The sequence below is a fragment of the Gavia stellata genome, chromosome 3, assembly GCF_030936135.1.
Source record: "Gavia stellata isolate bGavSte3 chromosome 3, bGavSte3.hap2, whole genome shotgun sequence".
Classification (NCBI taxonomy): Eukaryota; Metazoa; Chordata; class Aves; order Gaviiformes; family Gaviidae; genus Gavia; species Gavia stellata.
The window spans coordinates 12,923,555-12,950,709 of NC_082596.1; the positions used below are offsets into that span (position 1 = coordinate 12,923,555).

General features: G+C 38.9%; 1 protein-coding gene across 2 annotated transcripts in view; it reads left to right on the forward strand.

Annotated features, from left to right (window-relative positions):
• Window positions 1-26,566, forward strand: part of TMEM65 (transmembrane protein 65) — a 34,164-nt gene extending 7,598 nt beyond the window's left edge. For both annotated transcript variants that reach the window (XM_059836162.1, XM_059836163.1), the window contains 6 exons: window positions 15,189-15,233; window positions 17,282-17,349; window positions 18,635-18,689; window positions 19,902-19,944; window positions 20,955-21,060; window positions 22,586-26,566. In XM_059836162.1, the coding sequence (XP_059692145.1) occupies window positions 15,189-15,233; window positions 17,282-17,349; window positions 18,635-18,689; window positions 19,902-19,944; window positions 20,955-21,060; window positions 22,586-22,681 (413 nt within the window). In that variant the 3' untranslated portion in view covers window positions 22,682-26,566. The remainder of the gene's footprint in view (window positions 1-15,188; window positions 15,234-17,281; window positions 17,350-18,634; window positions 18,690-19,901; window positions 19,945-20,954; window positions 21,061-22,585) is intronic.
• Window positions 26,567-27,155: the final 589 nt, after the last annotated feature.

The window sequence follows — 27,155 nt, forward strand, 5'->3', positions numbered from 1 at the left end:
TTTATTTCAACTGGATGCACATGATTTATTTGGACTTCCTTTTTCAAGTTACAATAAAACTGCAAATTTGGGTGGCTTGGGGAAGTTGAATTTTTCATCGTGTTGTCATCTCAATACAGGCGTAGTATCTTATGGAAATGTTAACTATATAGAAAAAATGTCATAAAATTTTGACTTTGAATGAATTTGGTAATACTCTTTTTCAGCTTTAAACTTTATTTGTGAGGCTTATTCTATTCGTGCTAATATAGATGGTACTTTGGGACAGGGCCATGCATATATTAAGTATTAGAAGGTTTTGCCCTTGTGGTTTGGTTTTCTTCCATATTCTGAAATTTTACTTGCTTGTATAACTTAAAGCAGGTTCTAGTCTGAGTTCTCTGCTTAAACGCAGAAACTTTGCCCTATGTTTTTTGGAGGAGAGCCTGCAAACATTCAAGTGGAATTGGTGCAAGACCTAGAGAAATCCAGTTTTCTTAGTGTTTGTAAAGGCTCTTTCCTTGCTGGTGGATACTCTGGTGTTGATTGGAAGATTTTAAATAATGACTTACTGCTTTTGAAAACTCCTTGTAGCATCCAGATATCCTAAACCACTGGTACCACTTGAGAAGCCAGCGAAGGAGGTAGTATCACCAGAGACGACCAGTGCATTTGGTACAGTAAAAAAAAAAAAAACTCCAAACAAAAAAGTGTGTTTGCTAAGATGTGGCATTGCATAAGGCCAGCAGCTTGCTGGTTTGACAGACTTTCCGCTTGCTTGTTTTGATGCAGTTGGCATGTATTGCTACAAGAATAAATAATAAAATAAAAGTACGCAGTTTTTGTTTATTTCTCAAGAAGTCTCAAGAATTTCAGTGATAACCATAGTACTTTGTGGACTTACTTTTAATGTGACCAAAGAAGTGTTTCAAGTCCTGATCTTGCAGAAACTCTCCTGAGCTATACCATAGTTTCAAAATAATACTTGACCAGAGGTTTCAAACTGTGAAACAGCTTCATTTACTTAAAGAAGCTCAGTGTCATCTGCCTTATGCCTTCTAGGAAAGTGCTGTGCATTAAATGACATCGTCCAAACATAATGCAGAAAATTACTGTTGAAAAATATCATTAGTTAGCTGCCTTTACCGTTTCCAGCAATTAATGTTTTAGAAAAGGTAAAATAGAAGATTGTTCCAATTAAAATTTGTTTTCCATCTTTTGCATGTGTTTAAGCATGTGATGTGTGCAAAACAGTTGTCATGCATGAACGTTTTTTAAATCACGAGTTTAAAAAAATATCTAAACCTTGAGCTGTTCTTCAACTTGTATGTGTCTTGTGTAAAATAATACATTTTATAGTTATCAGGAGACAGATTTTCTTTTTGGCTATCTTGTCTGGTACAAGGGTTGTTTTTGATTTAGATCTTTTTATGAAAGATCACTGGAAATGCAACTTCTACTTACAATGCAACTTAAACCTTTCAGACTGATAGATTAGAAACACTTAGATCTCCATGTAATACGCATGAATGAAATGGATTGTGTTTATTCTGTGAACACAGAGGTACTGTTTCACTGTGTAATTGAAATTAAAAGAAAATCAAGTCTACCAGTTGCTCTAAGAAAGAAATTATTTAAAGCTTACTCATTCAGCTGAAAACTCCTAGCTTTAGTCAGCCTTATTTATTATTCAGTCAGTCCAAATACGGAATTACAGAGGCGGCTGGTGTCTCCGGCAGAAAATCTTTTCTAAAAAGAAAAAGTAAATGGAAAAATGAGATAAGTATATCATGCAAACAGAGTACTTAAGGAAGCTGTCTTGGATCTCTCTGGTGCTGGGTTTTTTTTCTGGTAAAGAAGTGTCTCAGACTGGGGAAAGCTGGACTTGTGGGTGAGCTGTCTTGTGCCCCCTTCCCTCTTTCTTTCTCCTTAAATTAGCATGGTGTTATTTCAAAAACATGAAAGCACATGTTCTTGTTTCCGTTTTGTTGCTGTGTGTGAGGACTTCCTTTAACATTGAACCTGCCCCTTAGAGTTTTTGGGATGTGACTAACCCATGCCTGAAATGAAACCCTTGCTTCCCCTGAAACATGGGGAGCTTTTTAAGGCAAAGCCCACAAATACTGTCTTTTAACCCAGCAGAGTGCATATTTCATTCAAAACGGGGTATTTAATCATTTCATACAGGATATGAAATCAGCTGGTTTTTCCAGTGTTCATTTACTTTGGATTCCTAAATATTTGTATGTTAATTATTAATAAAATATGTCTACCCTAGCAGCCATAATGCATACTGATACTTGCTCCACTTTTTTTTGCTGCATCATTTGCTGGTTTCCATTTGTATGTGATGGGCTTATCATGTTCATTGCTTTTCATGTATTCTTTGAGGTTTTTTAATTTAATTTTGACAAACTGACATGCTTCAGCTGTTGACAAATTCCAGCAGGTCACTTTTTTAAAGTTACACATTTCTCTCTAGATAATAAAAAGAGCAAATAGGAACATATTTGAAGACCACAGTGTTACGTGTTTGGAGGCAGGGCATATTCTGTGGCAACTCTCCTGTTGCGTTAAAGCAGACATAAGGAGCAAGTGGCTTATTTTATTCTCTCCTACTGCTTGTACCCAGGGATAAAACCTTTTCTCAACACACTTGCTAAATACTTTGTAGCTTTTAGGATGTCAGATAGGAGCATAGGCATTTCCAGAATTAAAACTTGCCTTACCCTTTGGCAGTGATCCTGGTGAAAGGCTCCTGCGCGACCTGGGGGAAGGACAAAGCCTTGAAAAATCTTTTTCATTTTAAAAAGAATGGGAAAGTTTGAGAGAAGGCGGCTTCTACAGTGAGGCCAACTTGAACTGAAAGGAGGCAGAGATGGGTCTCAGCGGTGGCCCAGGCTTTGGATCCCAAAGCTTACTTCTTGGAGATGGTCTGGGACCTGTCAGCTGGACACCAGCAGTTCTTTCAAAACCTTCTGGGAAGCCTCAGGGAGGGTTAGGAGGAGACATGGGACATGGTATGTGATTCTTGTCACAGACAGGTCGGTCTGTTCCGTGACGTGTTGATGTATGTAAAGTTGTATTCCCATAAAGCTCTGCTATTTTCTTCAGGTCCAAATGCTTTATTGTGAACCAGCAGGTAATTGTGGCATTTTGACCTGCTGCATCTTTCTTTTTAGACATCATCAGTTTCTTGTTATTATACTGTTAAACTTCTTTGTTTATGGCTTTCAGTTATTTGTTCTTGTTAGCTTTTGGCTCTGTGCAGTGATCCATCCGTTACTGCTGGCCAGTTTGCTATAACTCATCTTAGACTAAGAGTGTGAATCCTCAGTCTCCATTAGGATATTATCCCATCTTTCATGGCAATCTGAATGGGTAGAAATTGTGTTTTATTGGCTTTATTGGGTTTCATGGAAGACTGGAGAGAAATGTGCATGGAACAAAATGATTTCTTTAGCCAGCTGCTCTTTTAAATACCATCAGCATGTATTTTCAGAAAGCAAATAGCCTTTCAATCCAGCTGTTTATTTGCTTCATTAAGTCCTGACAGTGGGCTGATTTTTACAAAGCACAAGTAAAGATCTGATGTTACAAATGTAAAATTAACTGTTTTCTTCAAGATGAAGAGATGTAAGAATTACCAGCTGGATCCACAGCCATCTTACCTAATAAAGATTTTTACCAGACAGAAAGGATGGGAGAGCAGCTTGAAATCCCCCTCCCCATTTTCTTGTTACCTATTTTATATTATGTCATGGACTAAAGTAAATAAAGCAAAGTAAATAGGTAGCTGCAAAAATAGCAGTGGTGTTGCCTGGTGACCTTTTCCTCTTGAAAATATCAGACAGACTTCTTGTGATTCTGTGTCCCTCTCCCTGAGCAGAAGAAATGTAACAAAGGTGTGTTTGTGGTTCTGATACAGCACAAATGACCTGTGTTGAAGATGACTGGTTCCAGTGAGAAATATGTGACTACTTGTTTACTCATTTATTGGATCTGGTTTATCAGATGGAAAAAAAGTCTTTGGATTTGTAATGTTTTCACTGTTGGTTTACTTCTCTGCGTTGGATGCTAGGAACCTATCATATCAGCCTTGTTTCCAGATGCTGCTTATTTCAGTTTTTGAAGTTGGAGACTAATATGGCTGAGTTTCTCCGAGATTTATGTCTGACCTTGTGTAAAAGCTAAGTTTTAAAAAAAAAAAAGCTCACTTTAATTATTCTTTCCCAGCCATGGAAGAAAAACATTCAGATGGCTTCCCCACTGTGGGATGACAGCATGCACAGATGAGCTGTGGACAAGCTGATGTGTAGTAGATGTGACTTGTCTGTATGGTGCAGATTTACTGTTGGCTTCACCCAGATTGTGCAAAGGGAGTGTCCCATTCTTGTCCTCCCTGCCCGGAAAACCTCTGGGTGTGCAAGTCCTATTTCTGCTTTCCGTGCTAGCGCTGCCGTTCTTCTCTGGGCCTGGCTGTACACCTGGCTGAGCACAAGTGCTAGAATAAAGGAAGAGTCCCAAATACATGATCAGGAGGGAATTTAGGAGTGGGAGGAAAAGTATCAAATCACCCCTTGCAGCAGCAACATGACTTCAGATCACCTCAAGGTGTGATTTTGTATTTGACCTAAGGTTCTGTCTTTCCTGTTTTCTTAGGAGGGTTTTTGTGCCTCAAGTGGGAGTTTGTTCTGGGATTCCTCTGTGTCACTAACAGCACATTTGGTGATTTGCATTAGTGAGCAATACTGTTTCAATCTCCAGGTTACTTTTTAGTATAAGTCAAGTACTTGCAATTATATTTGGGAGCATTTTTGACTTCAGAGTTTGTCTTGTCACTAGGTAGGGAGCTGTCTCTCTTCTCCCTTCCTCTGGCTCTCTATCCGGGATTATTCCTCCTGGGATCAGTGGCTGCCCCCCTGTAGCACAGCACTTTGCTTCATGCACAAAAAGCATCCTCAGCCTGAATCCAACCTCTTCCTCACTGCTGGAGAAGAGTCTGTGTAAACATTACTCAGACTTTGGAGAAGCAGCTGAGAATGAGGGAGGGAAGGACACTGGAGGCACACTGAGATCAGTCCCCATCACATAGCATGAAAAAAGTTGTAGGAGCATGCAAATTTCATTAAGGTCTCCATTAGTCAAATACCTTGTGAATGCCAGCAAACACAAGCACTGCAGAAACAGGAGGACCCCTCTGAGAAAACAGCAGCTGTGGCATTTGCTCAGCATCAGATGTGTAGATATGGTGCTTAGGGACATAGTTCAGTGGTGGACTTGGCAGTGTTAGGTTTACGGTTGGACTCAATGATCTTAAGGGCCTTTTCCAACCTAAATCATTCTATGAAATAATGACGTTACAGGTATGTCACTTATGCAGGCAATACACTAGTGCCACAGCATACTTTCCACTGCCAAAGGGAAAAGTGTTAAATAGATTAGATTCCATGTTTCCTCCTATGTAGAAAACAAAACAGGTTTATGTGTGCAGAAAACCTTGCATTCAGCTGTGGATTTGTGTTTGTAATTCAATAATTCCCAAGCTGATTAGCAGACCTGGAGGTGGAACATGTAATTTCAGCACTCGCAGGAGTCTGCTGTGTGCTCACAGTTGAAATTGTGACAAAGGAACAGGTGAAAAAAATAGCAGTGGAAAAGGAAGAATGTGCAAAGTTGAAAAAGACTGTGCTAAGTGGCGGAATGCAGTCTTTCATGAACTGGCATTGAGTAGTTTCATGGGAAGATTAAGCAACATTGGCATTAAATAAACAGACCAGATGTGTAGTACTTCATACAGCAGAGGTGCTGAAGCAGCTTTAGAGGGAGTGTGTGCACAGCTGTGACTTGCAGTGGTGTGACGTGGGCTAAAGCTTGCATTAGCGCTGCAGAGATGCGCTTGCAACTGAGGTAGTTAATCCTCCTGAGGGAGGGCTTGTGCTTTCCAAAGGCTGCTGAAACACTGACCGGGAGAAGAATTTTCCTTTTTTGTTTTGCAGAATAAAGACAGTAGTGTGAAAGAGTTAAAAGTGAACTTAGTCAGAACTGTTTACTTGTAGGAAGAGTAGAGCCCAGCAATCTTTGTTGTTCTCTGCCTCTCCTTATTTATATGACTTTATTTAGAAAATCAACAACCTCAGAAATTTCAGATAATTTTCACAAAGAGAATGATTTTTTTTAGTAGAACTTAAAATTCACATGCGGAATAAATTACTAAATAGCACAGCTGCATAACAACCCAGCAGATACTTCATATTCTTATAACATAAAAGCCGAAAGAAAACATTTTGACGTCAAGTTCCTTGTAAAGTGTATTCTATCCATTTTTACATTATATCATATAGCAATCATTCCTTCAGCCTTTTGCCGAAGATAGCTGGCGTTGCAGCTTGGCTTTGCCCACACAGAGTCTCAGATGTTGAAGTCTGATTAGTTTCACAAATGCAGCCAGAGGCTTTGCTAAGTTACATGGGGAAGGGAAGAAGAAAGGTACTCAAGTGATGAACCTACTGTGCTACTTCTTGCAATAGGTTAAGAGTTAGGAATAGGTTCATTGCTACTGCGTTCTGTATTCATTACGCATTTATATAGAGAGGTACAAATTATCTGAGTGTAATTTATGGCTGGAACTTAAATGGTCAGTGGTTTCTTACGGTGTTCTGTTTTGCTGACAGGTATGAATAGTTTCTTGAGGACCTTAGGGGGGAGCTCATACTTTTCGCTTTATTGCCCCAATGCAGTGAAAAATTAGCAGGAGTGTAATTACACTTAATGCGAGTCTGTAACAAAATGTTTGAACATAATTTAGTTTATCTGTCCTCTCTCTCTCTGTCTCATTCTGGGTAGCTGTCTTAATTCTGAGATAGATGAAAAGCAGTAAACTCTATATGCATTTAAAATTATTTCAGAGAAGCTTATTTCTGCAGTCTTACTTGCTTCCAAGGTCATCCTCAGGCAGGGAATGGAACTTTCTGCTTAAGAAAAGGCTGATACTTAGTGGTATGTGATGTAATAGCAGTTTGTCTTCAGCTTTCTGTAAAGGTCATAGTCGAGTTCTCTTAAAGGAAAAAAAAAATCCCACCAAACCCATCAAATTTACCAGTAGCCCTCCTGGTGTTACTGCACTGCTGTAACTGCCTGCAGGTGGTGGTGGTTGTTGGAAGGGTTGTTGCTGTGTGACTGAGTACAGGTGCTGGTGCTGCTGGTACCAGGGACTGTGGGAAGCACTGCTGTTGCCAGCCTTGGATTTGCTCTTACAGTAGGCATCTCTCTTGATATTAACCAAGTCACTTTTTCTCATTTCAAGACCCCTGGGGGTACTGCAAAAGGCAAAATCTCACATTATGTGCCTGGGAATGACAGTATAAACAGCAAATGTGTTGAAAAAAGCCAGTGAGTGTAGCATGGACCTGGTCCACTACATCTGCTGTGAGGCATAAGACCACCATGTTGTGTGCTCTGTTTTGTGCTAGGGCAGCAGAGGAAGGAGTGTCCCAGTTCCCCCGGGGTGCTGCACAGGCAGCTTCATCCTCCAAGGGGATGTGCTGCGGGCTGTGAGCACGTGATCATGTGCCTGGGCTTGAAAGCCAGTGCTGCTCCCTGTTCTTCATAAATTACCTTTTTTCCCCCTCCATTCTTTCCTGGGGAAAGGAGTGTGGTTTTGGGCAGGTGGGGGAAAGGCGTAAGGGAGAGGGGTGGGAATAAATAAACTCAGCTCTCACTACCTTCTCAGATTCCTTTTTAAGAACAGAGCCTGGGGGGAACATCATTAAATAAAGGATATTAAAATCGTATATATAACTCCCTAGATATTTCATGAGCACTCATATGTAGGCATCACTGATGCCTAACACTGCTCTATTTAAAGGTGATGAAAGCCCTTGACTAAATCAGATCTCTTTGGTTGTGTGCAGAGCTCTGATAATTCTTGTTAACAAATCTTTCGTGGTGTCCCACAGAATTGCTTTGCTTACCCTCTTACATGAACCTGCTATGGAGGACAGCTGAAAACCTAATCTCATACCCTGATAATACATAGATACTGTGATCTTACTCGTTCAACACTGTTGCTGAGCTGCAGCTCTGCTGAGCTGCAAACCAGTGAAATGATTGATAGATACTTGCCTCAAACCAGAGAGGCCCAAGAAAAATCAGTGCTGACAGAGAAGTGCCAACACCTCATCTTACTGAAACACAGTTAGATGAGTGTATTTGGATGAGATTAATTCCACTCTAATGTTAGTCTGAAGTACTTACCATTTTTTTTTTTTCTGTAGCTAGTGGGGAGGATGTTATCCCAGGGGAAGATTCATTCATCCAAAGATAGAAGAGTTTGCTATGCCTTTGGGAGGTGTCCCTTCTCTAGCTCCCGGGAACTCATTGTAGTCCCCGAGCACTGAAATGGAGAGGGTGAGGAGGGAAAGAAGAGCCAGTCTCCATTTGGGATGATGGGTATTAGTTTGGTTTTTTGAGGCAGAGAATTTTGACTCTAGCAATTCCAGTCAGGGAATTGCTATAGCCAGTTTATTTCTTGGCAGCACGCAAGTACCTTCTTACTTCTTATTTTTTTGTTAAATAATATATAACCATTCACTTCTGGAGTGCACAGATCAGAATACCACATTGTTGTTCCTGTTCACGCTCCTATCAATGTTACCATGTTTCTGGCATTTTTATACAAACACTTCAGCTGTTCTTCTGACATTTTCCATTTCTCTCTGAAGGAGACAGCTCAGACTCCGTACTTTTATCCTTACCCTGCATCTTTATTACAGACTGTGAGTCTTTTCTGCATTGTCATCACTTTAGCTGATTAACCCACTTGAATCTTGAGGCAAGCATCTTATTTCTGTTTTTTTCAGCTGTGGTTTGAGACCTTGTTAAACAAACCACTGCAAATCCTATTTTGGTGTGAACCTGCTTGAGTGGAAATGAAAGCCTGACTTTAAGTTTATAGGGCACTGATAGAGAATTGGATTAGATCGGGGAAAAAACCCTCTTAATGATGAAGACAGTGATTCGAGTCTCTGGATACCTGTTTGCATTTTATGCTTTCTCCTGGATTTCTGGTCAGGTTTTCACCTTAGGTCTCTGTCTCTGTGTCTGTTAAACATATTTAAAAGGATATGAGTGTTTTCGGAAGGGATAATACGATAAGTGTATTGTATACTCACAATATTTGATGATGAACGTTCAGTAAGCACTGCAGATAAAGTTGAAGTTAAGTTCTGTGATATTTAAACCTAGACTATCCTGCATCTGGTGAGAAATAATGTACATTTCTGTTGCTAAATGCATCTGTTTCAGGGAGTAACTACTGACTGCTAGGTGAGGTGGCACAGAGCAGTTATATTCCCAATCATAGGGTTGGGTTTTTTCCTTTGGAGCAGGCTTGCTGCATCCATTGTATGTGGCACTTAGCCCTGGATTTGTCCTGGGGCCCATGTGTCCGGGCTACCCACCTGCTAGGGTGAGATCTCAGGAATGAACTATGCCTGAAATCACTCCTGGGTTTTGTTATGAAGGGAAATGGTTGGCTGATGCCGGGGAGCAAACAGCACTCCTCAACGCTTGGTCTAGTAGGTATAACGATAGTTTCAAATAAGGATGATAATCTCTTCTGCTACTTCAAGCTTTTTCAGGGAGGGGGATGGAACATGATCACTGTGTAATTTTCTGCAGTGTTATAGAGAGTATAAAAAAAATCTTTAATGCTTATAGTGTCCTGTTTGTATTTATGCAGAATATTTGTTTGGACATAGTTATCTTTTCAGGGGTAGGCTAGAAATTATTCTATCATGTCCTCTGTCTATTCATCTCTTACTAGTGCTTTGCTCAGCTTTCTCTTCTTGTGTGCATGTGACTGAATGGGCTAACAGCCAAGTTTATATTTAGAGTCAGCATCCTTTCATGCTTTAATTGCTGTAGTAACAGGAAACCATTTGTGAGTTATAACAAATTATGCAGAATTTTCTTTGCTGTGAACTTGTGGATTGTTTTTTCCCATCTGGAATATTAAGGGAACCTAGCTGAAGATCAATGGACGTGGTTTTCCAACTTTGTGTTTTGCTGTATGTACTGAGATTTTTTGCAGTTTTTGTTAAAATGTCAAGAAAAAACAGAGGAGGAACAAAAGGCGATGGGAATGTGCCTTATGAGCTTATTCCGTGAATGAACTCGTACAACATAGTCAGAATGACTCTTAAGGTTCCACCCCTAGATACTGAACAAAGCAATAACATACATCTCATTTCTAGACTCCAATCCTGAATTTTGGGGATAGAGATCCTCTTATGAGCTCATGTGTAAAGGAGTACCTCTTGTTAATAGACAATGATTCATTTGATTTCTTGTTCTGTGCAAGTGAAGCCCTTCCTGTCTCCATGATGTGTATCTGAATGATTTGCTTTCTGGAGGGAAACAGTGATGGATGTGAGATAAAACCCTCCCTAACTTCCAGATGAGACACTAGCCTTCAGAGCCTACAATGAGGTTATAATGGATCTAGATTATTAATATTTTTCATATTCTTCCTCCTTACCTTCTTGATATTAATTGTTAAATCATTAATCTTAACAATTTGGTCACTATTAAAAAAATCTATAAAACACTGCTCATATTCTTGTCTTACATGCTACAGCTAAGTATTGTTAAATCTATCTTCCTAAGGTAGTCCTGGTCATAGTACCTGTTATCACTGTTATGTGTTTCCTGCCCCTGGCTGACTGTAACAGATTTAGCTATAAAGTTTTATGGCAGTGTTAGCTGCAATTTGAATAAAATGTAATAATATGTGCCTTTAGGCTTGCAAGTTCTCTTGTATGCCAGTTCTTGATAATTCAAAAACCGGTGATGACAACCTTCTGGTTTTTGGTTGTTTTTTTTTACCAACTGTCTGAATAAATGCACTCCCAGTACCTGTTAGGTAGTTGGGTTTTTTGTCAGTTAAGAGTAATAATCTTAAAACTCAATTCCCAGTACTGTCTTGGTTTAAATTGGCTACAATTGACAGAGTTAATTTAACTTGCTGGATTTGAGCCAAGTTGTGGATAATGGTGTTGTTTATGTTGACAGTTTTATATTCCCCCCTGGGTTCTATCTATGTAAAAAAAAAAAAAAGTAAATGTTTAGCAAGCAAAAAAAGTGATACTGTAAATTCAAAAAAGATCAAGAATAGATTTAAGAGGCAGTTACATTTGTTTTTCTGCTCCCCAGACTTTGCTAATTCAGGGCTCGTGGCCTGTATTGCTCTTGAACCTTGGTTTATAACTTTATTTATGGAAATGAATGTCAGTTAGAAAATAGCAGTATTCCTTACTCTGCCATTTAATTTTATTCCTTCTTTGATTAGATGAATTCTGGTGTCTTATTCAGCACTATGGCACAGGACAAGCTGGTGAATGGCTGTCGTGTAGTGCAGTACTGGAGTACTTTAGGTTTTTTCCCCAGACATTTAAACTCTGAATTGTTGGATTCTGGCTGAATTCAGTTCTTGGAAGGGGGTTTTGCAATTTGGATTTTCGTTTTTCCTCTAATAAAACAAGCAAAGGGCATGTTTCCTTTGCTGTACTCTGAAGATTTTTTTTTTTCTTGTTTTTGCTGAGCCTTGGCAATTCAAATAGTCAGAACAGCTTCCTGTGAAGAAATACCCTATTCTGAAAAACATTTTGCTATATAGAGTTTTTAAAAATTGCTTTAAAGACATTTTTTTGGTTCTTCCCCTGGTGCCTTCATATCTTGTGGAGTTTTAAAGTATGTTATGCTTTAAAGAGGTGGTACTGGAAGTGATTCTGTAAAAAGGTTACTTGCTTTCATGCCACAGTGGTTATTTAATTCTTTCTGCTTTAATTCTTTTTTTTTTTCCCCCTCCCAATGTCCCAGCTTTAAACTAAGCCTGGCCTTTGTAAGTAGAGCTGAGCTGCTCCAGCCCCCTTCCCCATACCCCTTGTACCTCGCAGTGGCGGAGCATCCTTTGGCTGTCGGTAAAGTTGTCTTTGTGCATGTTTTGTGCTTGTTTTGGTGCTCCATGGGAGACAGCTTTTTCCTTGAGCCTGGTCCTGCAGATACCATGTGACAAGGTCCTGAGCAACCTGGTCTGATTTGGCCCTGGTTTGAACAGGGTGGGACTAGATACCCTCTCCAGGCTAGAGACACGTGTCCTGGCTTAGGGAGAGAGGGTGTCAGGATTGGAGGCTTCCCTCTCTGGAGCGTGAGCAGGGTTGACCTGCACTTAGTTATCTGAACTACTTCTGTCAGGCTTCTCCTATCCCTGTCTCTATTAATACATGTGATCCCAGATTCTTCTTTTCCCAGATTAATTTTTATCTCAATAATGAGGGAAGCTGTATGCCAGCCGTGCTTCCAGATGAGTTTAGCAAGACTTTTATAAAAAAGAAAGTTCTTATGGATGTGGCAGGAAGACGCTGTTACCTTCACAAGAGTACCCTATGGCCAGACAAGAGCAGTCTGGTCTCCTGAGCACGGTGCCACCACGCTGTCCTTAGGAACCTCTCTTTTAGCATTTGGCTGCCATAGTGGTTTTGAAGCACCTTAGGTGCCCTGCTTCATAAAATGGCTATTTAGCAGGAATCCCACACTACCACAGCAGGTTATGTCAATGATGAAGTAATTTTTTCTTATGTTTGATCCCTTGCTGTTTCCTCTCTTCTCTGCCCCCAAAGTATTGTCCCCCAGCCTCCCTCCTTTTAAAACCATCCCAAGATAGTCCTTGATTTATGCTCTAAAGGAGACAGTTTATGTTCTTTTTAGTTAGTGTGACTTGAAACTCCCATTATTCATAGATGTAAAAGATTGGGTTTTTTTCTCCTACTAAATGCTTGTCCGCAGTTCCTCCTTTTGGTAGTAAGTTTCCAAAATCAGTTATGCACTGGTTTCTAGCTTTTTAATAGCTTCCTAGCTACATTGAATAGAGTGTAATTATGTAGACTGCCATGTGCTATCAAACTCAAACATCAGTTGTAGTTAAATCCACAAGACTGATGCTCTAGAGCTTTGTAGTATTGTGTGACAAACCTAATAGTCTTTTGTCTTCTGTGTTAGTACCCAAAATACTTCACTTGGGAATTATCTAAACTAACTGGATATCATAATCAGGGCAAACTATGAAAAGATTTCTTCCTCAGAGGTAAATAGAGTGTTTCCTGGAAGTTTATGTATGCTGCTACAGCTTTTTATCATGAAATCCTTGTATATGGAGAACTAGACTTGAAGAATAGATGGTACTTCAGCCAGGATGGTTTCAGCGGCAGTGTCACATGAAGCCAAGGAACCACGCTGGTCAGTGTGATAGCTTCCCGTTGGAGCAGGAGGCTGTGGAGGGCAGCACCCTCTCAGTGACCTCCTGTGCTTGAGTTCACGGTTTTGGGTTTTCATTCTCTCCCTGGTATCCAGCAGGATGGAGCAAGAGGAGGTTAGGAAAGCTTCATCAGGAATGTGACAGTGCTGGCTTAGGTTGCCTGGCCACCCCCAGGGCAACTAGAGCTTTTGGAAACTGTGGACTAAGTTAATCTCCTTGGTTCAGAGTGGCTCTGATTTTTCCCCAGTGTTGTACGAATTTGCTTTCTCTGGTCTCTCAGAAAAGCTGCTGAAAGGGCAGTACTGCTGTATACAGTCAGCTTTCTCTCTTTCCATGCTTCTATAAAAGCTTTGCTTAACCTGCGAGCTGAAACTTTTGGTCTGACTCTTTTTGGCTGTCCAGCACCAGTGATGCCTGCAGCTGTGGAAGATTGGCTCTTGCAGGGCTCCCCTCGGTTTACCATGCGATGTTCTTTTGTTCCTCCTACAGCCTGGGGTTTGAGTCTGTGAATTCCCTGGCATTTTCTAGCAGAAAAAAAACCTTTATATATTTTTGTAGTATTTGGGTTTTACTTCTCCCACTTGCATGATAAGTATAACAGGTGTTTGTAGACCTTAGGTAGTTTATCTATTGGGCAGAGGGAGGAAGCAGCTCTTCAATAATTGCTAAAGCTTGGAAGTTGTTATAGTTTAAGACCTTAAATTAATGAAATTATTTTGGAAGTCAGTGTCCTGGTTGGCTGAATACTGGTGTTATGGTCTAACCATTTTTTCCCCAAAGTTAATCTAAGTGAGTATTTTAGTTTTTCCTTTACAATAGCTTTGAATATAGGAGTGACTTGGATGCAGGGATACTCACTCTAGCCTGCACAGTTCAGACATATGCTCAAATGCTTCACAGCCTGTGTTTGCAGCATTGTCTTTTCAGGTACTTGGCTGCCCCAAGTAAAATTTGAATACTTGAGGTAGTGTTGTAGGCTCTTCTCATGTTTTACCTTTTTTTACCTTTGCCTATAGAAGTTACCTAATCAAAAGTATGGAAGCAACTTGTCAAAAGCTCAGGGTTCATAATACTGGAGGATAGTGGGGCAACTTTTTTTTCCTGCTTTAATAAAGGGGTCTTATGCTCAAAATCCACATTAAAAAAAAAAACAAAAAACAAACTAAAAAAGTAGCTTCTTTTCTTTCCCTTGCCCCTGTGAAATGGGTAGCTGTTGCTGCTGCGTTCTGTGCCTCACCTCTGATAGACTGCCTTTAGCTTCCTATAGAGCACTGTCAGGTGCAGGAGTGACATCCTTGTCCTTCCAAGCTCTTAAGGGTTTGATGCCAGGATACCTGAAACATGCATCAAATGACCAAATGTGATCTGCTGTTACTGAAATCAGTAGTCTCTAATGTCATCGTAGTATTTTTCTTTTATTCTCATACTAGCTATTAAAAGATGCCTTCTGTCAGAACAGAAATGGTAGGGTTTTTTTGCAGACTGTCTGTGGAGGAAAGAAGGTTGTCTGCTGCATGCTTAGAGCACCTCTTAAAACAAATAATAAAATAAAATTCTCTTTAGATGTCCTGGTTCTTCTAATTTTAGTGTGGTTTTCTAATCTGCAGTAATAAAGATGGCTATCAGGCTGCTTCTAATGTATGCTGCTACTTTGCATCATCACTCATACTAGTCTAATCTTGTAGTATCATTCTAAGACTTTTTGGCTTTTAATATCATTATCTTTTGTAAAAATAATAAAAATGTAGATGTGAAGCATTTTTCTTCAAATTTTAAAGCTGTTAAATAACATAACTGCTTTTTTGCCTGCTAGTAATTTGGTACGCTTTATAATATAATAAACTGAATTTGTGATGAACTAGCTAACTTTCTCATCTCATTTTGACTTCTCTAGAGAAGTTGGAGGTTGCACCACCATCTCCAGGACAACTGAAACATGGTAAAAGGAGAATGTTTGTTGAATGTGGTTCGATACTTGTGCAGTCTGTCTTTGAATTGCTTCATCTTTCTCCTACAAATGCTGGTCTGTCATCATCCCTGTCGTATGGAGTAACAGAAAACCAAAGCAAGCACCAACAGTCACCCTGCCTTCTTTATTTCATAACACCTCAGCTGGAGAATGTACAACATTTAATGAAAGTAGGACAGAAATCCCAAATGAGAGCGCACTGTTCAAAGCCAGCAAATGTTTTTCTAAGCCAAGCAGTGTTCACGCTGCGGTACCTTGTGGATTTTTTTTGTGTTTAAGCTTAAAAGTATTGACTTGCTTCTAGTCGCCTATATGTTAAATGGACTTAGAAGTGGGATAAAATTGCAGAGAAATTGGAAATAGATTTGGTATTCTTTATAATACCATGGTCATTCAAATTCTGATTTAGTTTCCAAATCAGTGTATTTTTGTGGTTTTATGTTCTCTCAGTAAGCAAATGTATTTAGTTGAACATCTTCCTATTCTAGATATCTACACTTACTTTTCTTTGGTGGTTTTTTTGCTTGGTCCCTGGGGCTCTGTTTACTCCATGGATTCCAAAAGTCTGTCAAATTCGGTAAGAATTTGAGCTCCTTTTGTAGCTCCAGAGTTTGATACACTAATTTTGAAAATACTGGGCACATCTGTGTGCTTTTCTGTTATGTATGTTTTTGGGGTTTTTGTCCTGCGGTGGTTTAAAAAAAAAAAAATTGGACAGTTTCATACATTCTGTGCTTCAGTCTTTTACCTGTGCATTTAAGAAGGTATGTGTGTTATTACAAAATAGTTACAGAAGTCCAAACGTGTTCTAGTACCTAAGCATGAAAGATCTCTTGTGTGGCTTTGTTTTTTCTATGATCATGGGTCTATGCTGTCTGCAAGAAGTAACTCCAAAAGGGGCTCAAACCAGTTTCTTTTCACATGACTTTGAGGTTCATGCACTCTTCTTTCTTCCCTCTTCATATGTTTGCATCTCTGTAAGTTTACAAAATGCAGGAATTATTGTTCCCATCTGAAGTGGGGAAAAAACCTAAAGAGCTGATGCATTTTAAATGTTAAAAAAAGTGAGAAGATCTAACTTCCTAAGCTCTATTTTTAGTCAAGTAGTCTGTCCTCGGTGCTGTGTTTAGTCTTATGATGCTTGCACCTTGAGACTCAGCTGGAGGCAACGCTGTGCAAATTCAACCTCATCTCCATCAGAAGCCTACAAACTAAAACTTGAGAGAGAAAATGGAACAGGACAAAAGAAAATATTTTCAAATAGAATTTACTTGGAATTTCAGGAATGAAAAGAAAAAAAGCATGAAACAGAAGGTGGAACTTGATTTATTAATGTATTGAGGAGCAACTTCAAGTCTAACTTGTCCTCATCATAGTCCCCAAACAAAATCAAGATACAGGAGTTTGGGTTAAATAGTGAGGTAATCAACACTGTATGACACACTAGTGAAAACCACCTTAGCATTTGCAGATTTAGCTGAAGGAGTTTGGATAAGAATTGCCTAGCTCCAGGCAATACTCCTAAAATAGGAATCTTTAGGAATATGTGGAGAAGATGGAACTCTTGCACAGGAATAGAGGGGGACTTGCAGGGAAAAGGGCTTTATTTTGAGCAAGAGAAGAATGCAGGGAATCTGGTGAGACAGTTTGGCAATCTTCAGTGATACTTCAACATCGTTGGAAAGACTGTAAATAGTATCAAAGTTTGTGTAGTTTTAAATATCTCTTATGCACTAGTAGGCATAAGTGGCTTCCATCCGAGATTGTACAAGTATTTGCAAAGACTAAGTTGGTTTAACAGGTTCACAAGCCATTAGTAACACTTCGGTGTAGCAAAGGGTTTTACCAAACCTGGCAGAAATAAAAAGATTGCTAACAGAAGTAGTAGGAAAGGGATTTTGTGTATGTTGTCTTTATTTCTCTTAAAGACAGTATTAGACTGATATTTCAGTTGTTCATGTGAACTAGTGAACTCTCCTACAAATATTTATTTTCTTTTTGTTACTTATTTCTTTTAGTGTTCTTCCACAATGCATTACCTTTTGTAGGGTTTGGATTTTTGGATAACGCAATTATGATTGCTGCGGTAAGTTCATTATTTAATTTGTTGATCAAGTCAGCATGATTCGTATTGCTCAAGGAGTAAATGAGAGCTTCAGGAAGACTCCGTTCCCTCTGTATTAACTCACTAATTTCTATTTTAATTTTTCTTTTTTAAAGAAAGTGTCCATGCTCTATTGAGCCTTTGCAGAATCCAAAGGAGTATTGTTCTTTCTGAAGGCCCTTATTGTAACTAATTTTACTGAATTGAGAAGAGGCTTGCTTTATTTTTTCCTCTCTTAACTTGTGCTGCAAGACACATTTATGATCATGTAGTCAATACATTTTTTTATACTGACTGATGATAATATGATCATAATGCATTGAAGAATAGGTCTTCAGGGTTTTTACTAATAGGTTCCTTTGTTCTGAGTGATGCAGGCGACGTTAGTGCTGATGCTGGTTTCTACCGATGTAGACTGGCATTTCTGAGTAACAAGCAAGGTATTTTCCTATTCATTTGGAAGATGAAATGGGCTAGTGGAACAGGAAGATGGATAAAGGCCAAAGATACTGTTCCTCGTGTTGCATTGTCATTGACAGCGTGATCTTAATCATGGGATAATTCAGGTGGAAACGGACCACAAGATCCAGTAAGTCTCTAGTCTTGCTCCTGCTCAGGACCTTCTCAGGGTCTCTAGTCTAACCTTCTGCTCAAAGCAGGGTCAGCTGTAAGGTCAGACCTCAAGTTGTTCATGAGTTTATCCTGTGGTTCTTGAAAAGGGCAGAGACTGCATAACCTGTCTGGACAACGCTTGGCTGTCCTCACAGCGGAAAACATTTTCTTATAACTGGAACACATCTGATTTTGATTCATTCCTGTTGTCTCTCATCCTTGGGCCACACGCTGCTGTTTAATCATGCAGTTCAGTGTGATTTTATGTTTCTTCAACTGAAAAAGTAAGGAGCTACGATACTGCCTTTTGTTTGTTTGGTCAGTATTTGTAGAAGTTAGCATTCAGAGCAGTACATTCAGCTAAGAATTACAGTGGGGAAAATCGTATGCAGAGATAGGGACTACAGTTTTGTCCATTAAGTGGCGATTATGAAACATATTGAAACAATATTAGAATATCAGAAGTAGGCTCTTCTAGGGGGAAGTATGTATGCCAGGAAGGTAGGAGTTGTGCAGATCTAGTAGAAGTAATGTCCGTTTATCCTTCCAATTTTAACATGAAAAAGCAGTAAGCAATACTTTTGCCAGTTGAATCAATATCATCTATTTTAACTCCAAATCCCTCAAATAATGAGCAAACTCTTATTTTTTTCAGGGAACCCAAATAGAATTGTCAATTGGAGTTGTCCTAGGAATTTCAACTATGGCAGGCAAGTAATAAAAATGTAATATGTGTAGACTGATCTGGCACATGCCTATATTTTAGGCTGAAAGTGGGCCACAGGGCTAGAAATGGCTCTTCCTTGGTCTTGCAGCTGCCTTTGCTAATACAGAAACAACCTATGGTTGAAGCAAGGACATGTTCCATTAGCAGAAATGGAATTTCAGTTCAAAGAGCTTTTGAAATACTTGTTGTTGTTTTTAATCTAAAAGTTCAAATCCTGGGTCACTTAAAGCAGTTCCGTTACAGAATCCTAAATTCCCTAGGGTCTGATACTTACCTATGTGTATGTATGTATTTGTGAGTTGCTGTTTGCTTGCAGTGCTGAGTGAAGATCAGTGTTGGTGTCCTTTTACTGTGTTGGCCGACGTTCTTGGTGGCTTCTCTGCCTCCGTGTGATACCACGGGGAGGCCCAGCAGCTACCCTGCTCCTGCGCTGGGCCAAAACCGATAAGCTGCGCTCCACAGCTTTGGTGCCTCTGCAATGTCAGAGGAAAAAAACTGCTCATGAATCCACCAGCTGCAGGTGCAGCATTGCTCAAAAGCATGTATACAGTTGAAATGAAAATGTATATAGCAGAACAAGTTAATAATTTGGAAATTTGCAGCCCTCTGTGGCAATGAGAGGCAGTTACAAGCAAGCTTGTCTCAGTAGGATCTGCTGTGAAATCATGTATTTTAAGTGTGTAACTTTATTCAGTTGTACGTACAGTATTTATTCCTAAACTGACACAGTTCACAGATATGTTGAAATGTTTATCAGAGCTACATATGTGAGTAACAGCTCCTTCTATTTCCAGCGCTCCTGTGCCTCTTCAGGCAGTGGAAGGCCTTGCTTGGTGTCCAGCATTAGCTGTATGAAACTGGCAACCACGCATGGCCGTTTTTAACTCTGATCTGAAAAGTTGTTACATTTATTTCCAGGTGTCAGTGTTGTCTTTTTGTATTTATCAAGTTTTCTTCATATAAGTTGAGAAAAATAGTTGCACTCTTGTTAGTCCGCTGCTGTTATTACAAACTATAATAAAGTTGGAAGAAAAACTCTAAAATAAAAGAAACTTACTTCCAGTCTTTCATGCTATATATACTGAGAAGAATGAGGGTCACTGAGGGGTGGGAGGGAGGCGAGCTGGTTTTTGTTTGTACTTAAAATAATACTTTGCCTTCTTCTCCCCTTCTCTTCCCTCTTCCTGCCCCCCAGCTGCAGCTTTGGGAAACCTTGTTTCAGATTTAGCTGGACTGGGGTATGTCTGAACTTGTATTAAGAATATTTTTTTCTTTTCTTGCAAAAACTATTGATGCTACTGAACTAAAATATACAAACTGTTGAAATTGCTTTGTTTATTTTCCTAGCTCTTGAATTTTGCTTCAGTAAACCACATGACTGTAGAAATGTATTCTGTCCTTGCTAAGAAAAAGTTGGAATATTAAGTAGTTCTTGTTGAGGTTAAAACTGCAATGCCATAGTTCTGAAACAGAATAACTCTCCTGCTATTACAGTATTATATATTTTAAACTACAAAATTGGGATTGGCATTTAACCTGATTCAATATAGTCTGTAGGTAATACTTGCTTTTAAGGAAGTATCAGAACTTCTACAAAAAGTGTGTTCATTAAAATACAGAATGGTAAAAAACATATTTTTTGTGATATAATATGTTGTTGTGACAGAATATACCTAATATACCTCCTCAGATTGTTATGCCTAGATCTGAAGACATTTCCTTCTCCTCAGACAAAACAATTATGTATCTGAAATGTCTTGAGATCTAGGCATACCTATTTCTGATATAAACAGGTACAGCTGACTTTTTCATTTTTTAAAGGAAATTTGAGTAATTGCTGAAAGTAAAGGTGTCTGTTATGCCTCTTTTTCCCACTTTCCCTCTAATTTTTTTTTCGCAAATAACAAGGCTTATTACTAACTTGTGTGTGTGCGTGTAAGCTTTCCTCCAGTAAATGTTACTTACAAGCGCTGCAAAAATACAGTAACATTCACACCAGTTGTGTCTTACTGCATAAAGTTTTTCTGGAAATATTGCGTATTAAATCAGTGAGAAAATTAGTTAACATTGCAAAATGTGACTATCAGAAGTCTGAACACTTTCCCATATTTACTTCTTGATGGCTTTTATCAGTATGCTGAAGGAAGAGCTATTCATCTTAAGTTTAGCACTTCAAATATTTCAAAATCCTCACTAGAAGATATTGTCAGATCCAAAACCGTTTGTTCTTGTTTTCTCGTTCTTCCAGTCTTGCAGGTTATGTAGAAGCTTTAGCTTCACGACTGGGTCTGTCAATCCCTGATCTGACACCCAAACAAGCTGATATGTGGCAAACGCGTCTCAGTGCACACTTGGTGAGTATCCTGTAGGTAGGCACTGTTTGCGTGGAGCTTTTTTTGTTTAAACTAATACGTGATAAATCCTTTTTGTCACTTTTGCCATTAAATACTTAACTACCACTAACATATTGCACATTTCCTGGAAGGTTTAGTTGTGAGCCGATGTCAGAGAGCATCATGAGACTGGATTGTTTTGGGTTTGGGTGGTTTTTTGTATGCAACAAGCCACAAGTGACTAGTAACATGGATAGTCTCTGCAATGACTTCACGTATGCTATGCAGATACCTGGGTTGAGCTCTGGCCACTGTGATAAGATAGTTTATTTGAAAGTTATGACCCCTTAGTAGTTTACTCCTATACATTCTTTGTCAAGTGCTTGCTATTCATATACTTGTGCTAGTATGTATTCATTTCTAATATTCTGTAATTAGCTTGGATATGAAATTAGCTGTCCCCTGGGCAAACTTTTAGCATTTGAGTAATATTCACTGCCTGGGTTTACAGTTAAGGGACACTCATCTTGCAGATTTCATTTTCAAGATGATTACTTAATTAACATTTAAACATTTGAAACAGTCCCACTTCAGCAATGAGAGTGTTAGTTTATTTTGATTAAAGAAACAGGTTATAAGAAACGGGTATTTCTTTCACTTTGCCAGGATGAACCATCATGGGGAAAAATATCTCTGCAGATTTAAGGGAAGAAAGGAAAAGTTAGGGGGGAAAAAGTCTGCTTTTAGCAGTGATAGGTCAAAGCATTGATCAGGGAAGAACTGGCATGTTGTCAGCGGGCTGCCCTCTGGTCTGTCCAACATAAGTCTTCTCGGTGGAAGCTGAGTCTGGCAAAAGCCTGTTATTGCACTGCAGTTCATTCACAACACTTTTCTATGAAGAGACTTCTGAGCATGTTTGCCTGTATGCTAGCATCTTTTTTCTTTTTTACCTGCTGTCTCAGGTTTCTCAACACTGTCCACCTACTGCTGGTGATGTGGTTTGGATGTCGCCTGTCTTACTACTTTCCTCTCCTCTCCTCTTGACTTTTACATCTAGGTCAATTGTGAAATGTTTTCCAATCTTTTTTTTTTTGTGTCTTCACCTTGTACCTTTGCAAATTGTCATGTTTCCAAGGAATTCCTCGTTCCTGACCTTGATGATAATTTGCATTACCAGATGCAAGCAGATACGTTTATAATTGCACCTAAAATGTGGTTGGTTGTTTTTTTTTTTTGTTCCCTGTCTTCCTGGCCATCCTACTAATCCTTTGAATCTCTCACCTCCCTTACCACCTCTGCAGCTTTTCATGGGTCATTCCTCTCCTCTTTATTCAGAATTGTCTTTTATCATAGCACACACTGTTTCTAACCTTGTCATATCTGTCTCTCTCCCATAGACTGTGTTTCTAGTCTGCATGCTAAGAAAAGTGTGGCTCCCAACCAAAAACTAGAACAAAGGGTCTGTTTTCCTGGTTGTGTTGGTACTACACAGCAAATGAGTAACAACTGGTCGGTGAGAAACTTAATTTTTTCCCCCTTTCTCTAGGGTAAAGCTATTGGAGTGACCATTGGCTGCATTTTAGGAATGTTTCCTTTGTTGTTCTTTGGAGATGAGGAAGAAAAACTGGAAGAAAAAAATTAACGTTTTTACAAGACATATACAGATGTAAACTACTGTACCTCAATTATACAATTACGCTGTCAATATTTAGGAATTAACAGACCGTAAAAAATGTATAGACTTGGGAACAAAACCTTCAGCATGTCGTTTTATGGAAACACTAATTTATTGTGGCTTTGTGTTCAGTAATTTTTATAAGATGTCATCTAACTTTTTATTTAATTGTAAATTTCTGAAGTGTTTTCACTTATGGCAACTGATGTTTACCACTTTCCCCTTTGAACTTATTCCTTAATGGATTATTACTTTAATAGTCCACTACGGATGACAGTATCACTCTTGAGTTGCATATTGGTTGCTTAACAGTTGTAATTGCATGACAAAAATTTCACTACTGTTCATCAGGTCCTTCAATGCAGATTATTAAGGAGGTCAGTGATGAGTAATTTGAAATCCCTCACTTTGCAAGATAACTGGTTGCCCCCTTGCCAGCCATTGTTTTGCACAGCCTTTAGATTAGGTATTTCAGTGATCTACAACAGTCTAGTTTGCATTTTTCACAATTCTGACTAAGTGTCTCTGAATTGTCTTCCGAGATGATAATTTTAATGCTTTGATAAGGTAAGTGTTTCCAGTGTAGGCTCTTTACCAAGTCCATTTTTTTAGTGGTGTTTTAACACCTTTTGTACTTCCATATTCATGCCGCCTCTTCTCCTTTGTAAAGAGTATTTTGAGAACTGAGTTGAGATATTCTTAAATTTGTCTTCTTGAGTTTTGAGTGTGGTATTAAAGAATTCAGACCAACTGTTTCAAAACCACAAACAAGTTTTTTATTGTTCTGCTTTAAAATAAGGTGTGATTAGTTGATTGAGTGGATGAGGCCGGGGAATACTTCAGGGTATGAATGAGTGCTGGCATTGCAAGTTTGTAATGGGTGGTTCAGGTGAAACAGTGAAGTGTACTATCAGTCTGGATTAGAGGACCTGATTTGCAGATTATAACTTTGTATTTAAGATAAAGCCTTTGCTGCTTTTTTTTTCTGTGAGACAATTAGTAAAAAAAACCAAACCCAAACAACACAAAAAAGGAGACTTGAGGCCTTTTTCCTTTTTTGCCTTTTATTTTTGCAGTCTTACTTGGTGTATTATAAATCTGACAGTGCAGTCACATGTAACTGTGCTTTTTTATATGGTCATGAATAAATTGATTACAACTATCAAATATTCATAGTATTTGAGGATCTGACTTGCCAATAGCATAATGCTAAACTGATAACTGTTGATTAGAGAAGAGTGTGTGAATACCATTGGGAAAAGACACTAAAAAGAGAGGCACAGCCAGGGCACTTTGAAATTTTTATTGCTGGAATTGTTAGCACTTTTGAAACCTAGAAAGAAATGTTTAAAAAAAAAAAGAATTAAGTCCCCTGATGACTTTTATTTGCTATAGGAAAAGTCTTATTGTAAAGTGTGTACGTTTTACAGAGCTCATTGCTTATCTTTTGGTCATAAATCTGACTTCTCTGTTTCTAGAAGCCCTTTAACAGCAGTACTGAAACTTTGGCATCAACCTTTAATGAAGGTGACAGTGTTGTATCTGCTTTTTGAAAAGCAAACTTTGAAAACTTGCAGTGAGTGGTCCTAGTAGCATGTACTGTGCTTTGTACATTAAACCGTGAGAATCTGGCCCAAACTGTAAAATTGAAAGAAGTCTCAGTAAGGCATAGAACACAAATGCAGAGGAGTTTGGGCTTGCTTTTTCAAAGTTGGAAGCTTTATTTAAAAAAAAAAAAAAAAACAAAACAACAAACAACAAAAAAACCTCCAACCACAAAAAAAAACCCTGCAAAAACAATCCTGCTAGAAAACTATGCACTCTTTCTCCAACAGATGGCTGCTGGTTTACAGTACTTCAGTGATCAGTTTTTTTAGTCATCCACACATTTGTCTTGCTTAAACTCTGACTTTTCTTCCTCTGCATGTACTTTTGTTTCTGGTATGTTTCTATGCAAAGCTGTAAGTATTTCCCATGTGTTCTTTTTTTTAAACTGAAGTACACATCAAAACAACTTTGCGTAGCTTTTTTTGTAGTTGTTTTTACAGTAATTCCAACACTGTTTCCCATTATGATACTGGCATCTTCATTGGAATCTTCCAGCAGTGGCCAATCCTCTGTTCTTTGCCGTTGTACCAGCTGGAACACTGTTTTCATCACTGTTTTAGAGCTTATGAGAACAAATGGAAGGCTGTGTCAGCTGTCATAGTAGTGTTCATTTTATAATGGCAAAAGGAAAGACCGTGTACTATTGTTAAATAGCTTGTGCATGTAAATTGAGTACATTTTGTTGCTGTATATCAAACTATTGTACTGCAACCAATGCTTTTATCAAGAATTAATTAACTAAAATATCTTCAAAGAAATTAATCATGTGTTGTCTTGTTAAACTATTTAGCTGACCACAAAAATGTGGAGGGCAAGTGACACATGGTAAGCAATTTTGGGTGTTTCAGGCTGTTGTCTGATACCATAATCAAGAAGGTGACTTCTGGGGTTTGTGTTTGACAAGTGTGAAGAAATAACTCTTGATTTGAGAGGAATAGTGGCTCTGCTGGAGGCTGAGAGAAAGTGCTTGTTGGGGCCAAGCTGCCACCCTGAGTACAGTATGGGTAGCCTGCTTTGCTTGCAGGATCCACTCTTGTGTGGATGTGGTGCTACTTCATGTGGAAGGGAAGATCTGTGCCTGATCTGTACCCTGCCTCCTCACAAGGAGGGTGGGTTTTTCTGGTGTATATGGATGAAAGTAATCCCTGATGCTCGATCACCCTTTTTAAAACACTTAACTGTGAGAAGACAGAGCACTAACAAAACACTCCTCTTTGTTTTCTTTTGTCTTCTCCCTCCTTGACAAAAGGAAAAACAAACACTACATGCTTATTCAGAGACTTCAGTATTGCTCCATTTTTTTATTCTATCAGTTTGTCCTGTGTTAACAGGAATTTTTCACGTTAAAGGGCTGGTAGACCTGAAATTGTGTTTATTTTAAAATGCTATTTTTATTGTAACTTAAAATATAAATGTATTTTCGACTTTGTTATCTCTAGGGTCTTGCATCTGATAATATCGTCACCCAAATCTTCTCGCCAATATTTTCTCATTCATGTACTTTTACATAAATTATTTGAATTCAGACAACATATTTTGTATTGTCTTTAATTAAATTGTCGAACTTTCTGTAAACTTTTATACTGCAGCAAAGCTGTTCTGTGTTTCTTTATTAGACCAGATGCTGGAGGGGAAATGTTAATAATATCCTGTGGGTATTCAGCCTCAGTTACACAAAACAGGAATTTATTATTTAAGGTATAAGCAGGTGGTCCTTTGTCACTGTCATAGGAGGTACCAGTGTGGGGTGGTACTTCTGTCTCTTCATGTTTGGAAGAGAGCGATTTACGCAATTAAAATGTTTGCATGATAAATTGGTGGCGTTTGTGATTAATATTAGTCAGAAGTCCACTTGCACTTGGACTTCTGGAATTAACTTAGGTTTTGTATACAAACTAAGCCTTTTTGAACTTTTGGGACTTTGGAGCTCTTCACTTTTTCTCACTCCTTGGTCAGTCCCTTTTGTGGATGTCTGTGCATAAAGAAGTGCTGTGAGTAAAACATCTGTACTGGAAGGATGGTCTCATCTCGTATTGACAACCTGTGTAGGTCGGCTGTTATTTTACTCTATTCTGATTGCATTGTGTAGTAGAACACTTCATTAATGTTGTTCAGAGAGTCTATCGCACTTCTAGCCAACATGTTTCCCTCTTCTCTGTCTGATGTTTTACATGGTCTGTTGACAAGCTGACAGAGCAGCAGTATATAAACTAAAGACCTTAATAAAGTATTGAGGAATTATCATCCTGCTTTGAGAGTCTTATACCTCTGGAATTTTTTAACCTGAAATATTAAGAAAATAGCTAGAGCTACTCCAGGTTGCAGTGAATGCTGTCATAACAAATTCAAGCTCCTGTTAAAGTCTTTAATGTTTGTTAAGGCTTTTACCCTTGTTCTCAATGTTCAGGACCCTTGACATCCACAGTGTTGCTTCAAAATGGTATTGGGGAAGAGGGGACAGAGGGTTTTGGGCAAATTTTGGAATTTAAAAGCCAGCCAAGATAAATGCAGAAGGGGTTTTTTGTTTTGTTTTGGAAGACTGCCTCCCCCAATCAAAACAAACCCCACCTAGAGAGACCTGTGAGCTCGCACCCACACACCCCTTCCCCCCTGCTCCCCGAAGAGATTGTGGTCACTAGGATCTGAGCAGGGCAGTCTTTGAGCCTCAGGTATGTCATTCAGAATGGTGACCTTGGGTAGCAACAGGGAGTGTGGAGTGCTGATGTAGTACCTCTCCTGTAAGTAGATGTTGCCAAGGTAAGGCCTCTTGCAGCAGCATGAAGAGAACTGCGAGGAAACAGTTTTGGTTTAACAGTCTTCACCTCAGTAGTCC